Here is a 5,450-nt window from a genome sequence, read left to right as displayed (position 1 = left end):
TTTCCTGGTATCTGAGCTAGGTAGTAATCAGCCCGTTTCGCTGTCATTCCCAGGGTACCTATGACAATAGGTATTGTTTTCGTCTTCAGATTCCACATTTTGCTAATTTCTATTTCAAGATCTTTATATTTGCTCAGTTTTTGGTAGGTCTTGACAGATACGTTTATATCGATTGGGACAGTCATATCAATGAGGAGGCATGATTTTTGTCTGAAGTCTTTCAGTATGATGTCTGGCCTATTTGCGTCTATCTTTCTGTCAGTTTGAATGTTGAAGTTCCAGAGGAGTGTAATAATATTATTATTATTATTATTATTATTACAACTATTACTATTATTATTATTATTATAATGATCATCAATACAATAAAGTGCGTGACAGAGAACAATATTTAGTTCTCTTTTCGTTTAGTGTTTAATTCTTTTGGGACTCGATAAATGTTTCTGATCAAGAAGTCACAAAGCTTCACCTCGAGAAGATTGATATGTACTATTTTACCTGCTTTGATTAAGCAATAGATAGAAAAATATACGGTTTCTGGGAATGGTTCAAATTCTGGTTCACGTCAAAATCGATACGAATGTTTAATGATGTACATCTTTGTAATATCTCTTGAAAATTGATATTTTTTAATTGACAGACTGAATTACGTGCGGATGTTAATGTAAGATAGCTTGCAAGACAACTCAAAGAAGAAATTGGACAGAGGTAGAAAAATAGAGAAAACGTAGGGTTAATGGTGAGTATTATGCCAAAGACGATATGTGTTTTGTTATATTTAATATATATTTTTTTCGTCCTATATATGCAGCAAAAGAGTATAACAGACGAAACACATTTGTGTATCACACGTAATATAGACAGATCGTGAATACTGTGATATTCGTCCTGAAGTAATATCTCTTACAAATGCGCAGTGTTTAAGTCATAATATAAATTGGAGGTAGACGAAATCGCTCAGCAGCATCTGGTGAGAATTCTAGATGCATTTATCCATAGTTGGGCGTTATCAATAGCCTTCACTCAAAGCTAATTGCATGCTAAGATGAAATGTCTCGCCATCCATATAAGAAAACTATGAATAAACATTTACTAGTGTTGCGAATATTCTTATACTTAAGGATGATTTTCTCCTATGTCCGATGTATATTGCGTTTTTAAACAGAGCACGTCCATAAATGATCACTAGATCCATACCACAGTAAATTTGTCGTTCATGATGTATTTGCATTCAGTATGATGTGTAGATGGCTATTATTTTCGTATTTACTGATCTCAATATGGTTTTACATTTTTTTTTCAGCTATTCAAACAGCCAGATTCATGTGTGACGATGCCAAAACTCTTTCGTTCAATGAAGACAGCTTTACACCAAGCTGTCCTCGATCAACGTTTACATCAAGTACGTCTGCTGATAAAACAACGAGTCAATGTGAACATACAAGATTTACACGGCCGCACTCCTCTTATGGTGGCTTGCTTTCTGGATGATGAGACGAAAGCGTTTAAAATTGTACGTACCCTCATTCGGGCTGGTTCTTGTTTGGACATTTACGATGATTTCCACCGATCTGCCTTATCATATGCCGCGTTAAACGGACTGTTGAACGTTCTTTCATTTTTACTGCAACTAGACAGCTGTACGGACTTTAACGAAGTTGATAATAATGGAAGCACTTTGCTGCATATGGCAGCTGAATCAGGTAATCCAGAGCTGGTTAACTTCTTACTTGACGATTTTGAAAAATATCATCATCACAAAATTGATGTAGAGAACTCTGAAGGTTTCACCCCGTTCTTGTTGGCTTGTAAAAACAACAATTGTGCGTCAGCTTACATATTGCTGACTAAAGGCAAGGCTTGTATAGATGTAAGGGATCATAAAGAAAATATGAATGCTGTAGAATGGATTAACGTCAGCCAAAAGTCTATATTTCCCACACTGAAAAGTCCTGTTCGAAATAAAACAAGCTCAATCGTACACAATGCGCCATGTCTTTCTCGTGAATATACCATGTACAGAAGACATATTACACCAATATGTCGCCATGTCGGTAATAACAAGCCAACCACTTTTGCAGGTTCATATCGACGGATGAATAATGTTCACTTGAAGCAGAAAGAAAGATATTTAGAAGGGTTTGTTGACGCACGAGAAGCACTTCTCATTGAAATTGCTAAAATCAACAAAGAACGTCGACCACTGTCTTCAGAGTCGAATTCCTCGTCTGTACATCTTGATTTAGTAAATCAGACATGTTCGACTGAGCGTACAAAAACTGACTTGCTCTTACCACAACTATTCCAGTTGTATTCTGAACAACTTTTAGAAAACAACACACAACAGTTATCTGCCTTGACACTTACAAGTTCTCATTTAAAACAATCCACCACGGACTAATTCCACCCGCAAATGTTTTTCAATTAACTCCTGCCATTCCAAATAGTAAACTTCCAACTTAGTTTATTAACGTATTCAAAATAATATAAATAAAATAAATAAATTTAAAGATAATGTTAATAATTGTCAGTTTTCAAAATAAGTTTTTAACCCGTGTTATATTTTCAAAGTCTTTGCGAGAAATTGTCTATGTATTTCTATTACTCCGTGTGAGAAAAATATTGAGATACTATAAGTGCAAGCGTGGACATGAGGTTAATAAGCTGCTTCCCTAAGATGTGGTCTTAGATTCAGTCCTACTGCACAGAACCTTGAGCAAGTGTCTTCTATTATACGATGATGAGCAAATGGGGTTTATATTTCAACATAGTCCCCTTAGCGGCACACACACTTCTTCCGTCAGTGTTGCAGTGTTTGCATCCTATTGGCGATGAAGCTTTCATCCTGCTGGTCAAAAACGTCAGCAGCAGACATGATGTCCTCATCATTGCGATACTGATTCCCATCCATGTTGCCCTTTCGTGTTGGAGAACATATGATAGTCAGATGGGGCCAAACCAAGAGAATAGGGAGGGTGGTCAACCAGTTCAAAGCCACTGTCACACCATAGAGTCATTGAAACCAAATTCTCGTGTGCTGGAGCATTGCTCTCATGAAAGAACAGCCCTTTCGTCAGCTTTCTTCGGAATTTGGTCTTAGTAGCCCCTCGTAACTGCCTCAAAAAGTTGGCATAGTACTCTCCATTGGTGGTGTGGCCCTTTTCAAGATAGTCAGTAAACTCAATGCCTTTTCCATTGCAAAAAACTAAGGTTATCACCTTCCCTGCAGAGGAAACAACTTTGACCTTCTTTGGATCAGGTGAGGAGGGGTTGTTTCCACTGTATGGATTGTCTCTTTGTCTCTGGCTCAAAGTGATAAACTCTACACTCGTAGATCCAGGCCGACCGCAGCCTTGTGAGTGAATTTGGTAGACGAAAACTGAGTGGAAGCCCGTCGTATATGGAACGGTTGTAACGGTAATGAATGGTGCATTCATGTGTTTTTATTATAGTTTTACATCACACTGAATCTCATAGGATAAAATGCTTTATAGCACGAGGTCAAGTGCATTACATTCGGACGTCAACTTCATCTTTCATCCTTTTGGAATCATCGATGAAATAAGTAACAGTTAAGAACTGGGGGTCAATGTAATCGACCATCTCCTTTCCTCAAAATTTCAGGTCTTATACCTATAGTAGAAAGAATTATTAGAGGCTAAAAGGATGATAGGGGTTAGTCGAAGCATTTGAACGCCGGACAAAATACTTTACGATATTTGTTCTGCTTTCAAATCCAAGAAAAGAAAACTTTTGCTATTATTAAATAATTAATCACACTAATGTATTGATTAATTATATTTATTATTTTATACAATTGTGTTATTAATCATCAAAGTTATTTTTGTTGCTTAATTTGTAGTAATCAGTATAAAATCTATGATGTATATATTTTCGTTTGCCTGGGAGCAAGAACGGCTGATTGTGTTGCCCAGGTAGACAAACCTGTCTACCACTTTGAGAATTGTTCCTTCAACCAAGATAGCTGATTCTACAAATGGTTTTCCTGGTGAAGGCTGGAACATTACAACAGTCTTGTCCAGACTAATGCTGAGTCCAAATGCCTTGCAAGAAGCAGAAATGCAATTCATGAGTATTTGCACGTTATCCACTGTATGAGTGACTGAGTCACAGTCGTCTGCATAAAGGAGGTCACGAATAATAGACTGGAAAACTTTTGAATTGGCAGCAAATCGACGCAGATTAAAGAGGCGGCCAGAACATTGATACCTGACATATATTCCCAGAAAGCTAACCTTAGCAAAAGCATGAGTAAAAAGCAGCAGCAAAGTACAAAGAAAAGAAAGTTGGGGTATTGATGTCACCTTACTTGATACCATTCTCTACAGGAACGGCTCCCGCCATGTCACCACCAACATTGACCCAAACCTCCATCCCATCATGAAATAATTTATTTATAGATACAAAGTGATCCGGACATCCAAATTCGCCATGTATTTACTATAGCAAGGCCCTATTCACAATATCAAAGGCCTTCGTTAAATCTATGAATATCTGGACGAGATCTATATTCTACTCATAGCACTTCTCCTGCATCTGTCTTGCCGTTGGAAGGGGAATGATCCGTGGTGGTTTTCAGTTTCCTCAAGGTCAACCTTCTGTGGATTGCTGTCGATAAAATAAATAATCAATACGAATACCAGTAAAAAATCGTTTGGGGAGGGATCGATTACATCAGCTATAAGCTCTCCTAGCCACAAATTTCTAAGGCTGGGCTTTTGACAAAAATCGTTATTCACATCAACCAACTATGACCGTCGTGTATCTCTTCAAGCAACGTGTATGGAGGATCACATTAAGCAATATGTTCATTGTTGAGGAGGAATGTGTGATTTGAACTTATTGTGTCTGGTGGATCGATTGATTAAATAAACATTCTTTAATTGGCTTCAAGGAGATAGTTTTTTCACTGTAGTAAAGATTCTGTGGTCGCTCTCCATTTATTCATTCATTCATTCAGTCATTCATTCATTCATTCTCTCATTGCTATTCATTCTATTTCATTCATTCACTCATTCTCTTTACTTTTGTAATTCATTTTTCTACGCATTCTTCCGTGTTGTTGTTCTTTCATTCTTCATTCACATATTCTGTTTCATTCGTTTATTTATTCTACAATTCGTTCATTCAGCCTATCATATTTTTTTTTAGCCGTTCATTCATGCATACATTCACTTATTCTGCTATCAATTCATTCATCCATTTACTTATTTGTTCGTTTGTTTGTTTGTTTTTTTCGTTTATTCGTTTATTCACTAAACTATTTCTGACGCTGCCTATTAAACAGTGATTCGTGTCAGACAGGAATACTTCTAAACAGTTCTGAAATTGTTGTTACACCGTGAAATCTTTCTCCTGTCGTCTTTTTAAAACCTCTAAAACACAAACTAGCCCCTAATAATTAACGCTTTCTTCCATAAAACTTGCCT

The 5,450-nt window shown here is 36.8% G+C and overlaps 1 protein-coding gene across 1 annotated transcript in view; it reads left to right on the top strand.

The window, feature by feature from the left end:
• Window positions 1–4,909, top strand: part of LOC106872558 (neurogenic locus notch homolog protein 1) — a 15,109-nt gene extending 10,200 nt beyond the window's left edge. The window contains exons 2-3 of the mRNA XM_014919585.2: window positions 641–739; window positions 1,304–4,909. Of these exons, the coding sequence (XP_014775071.1) occupies window positions 737–739; window positions 1,304–2,401 (1,101 nt within the window). The 5' untranslated portion in view covers window positions 641–736 and the 3' untranslated portion in view covers window positions 2,402–4,909. The remainder of the gene's footprint in view (window positions 1–640; window positions 740–1,303) is intronic.
• Window positions 4,910–5,450: the final 541 nt, after the last annotated feature.

This window comes from Octopus bimaculoides, chromosome 8, assembly GCF_001194135.2.
Source record: "Octopus bimaculoides isolate UCB-OBI-ISO-001 chromosome 8, ASM119413v2, whole genome shotgun sequence".
Lineage (NCBI taxonomy): Eukaryota > Metazoa > Mollusca > Cephalopoda > Octopoda > Octopodidae > Octopus > Octopus bimaculoides.
Note: the sequence above shows the minus strand (reverse complement) of the source record. Positions and strands in the feature narration are given on the sequence as shown.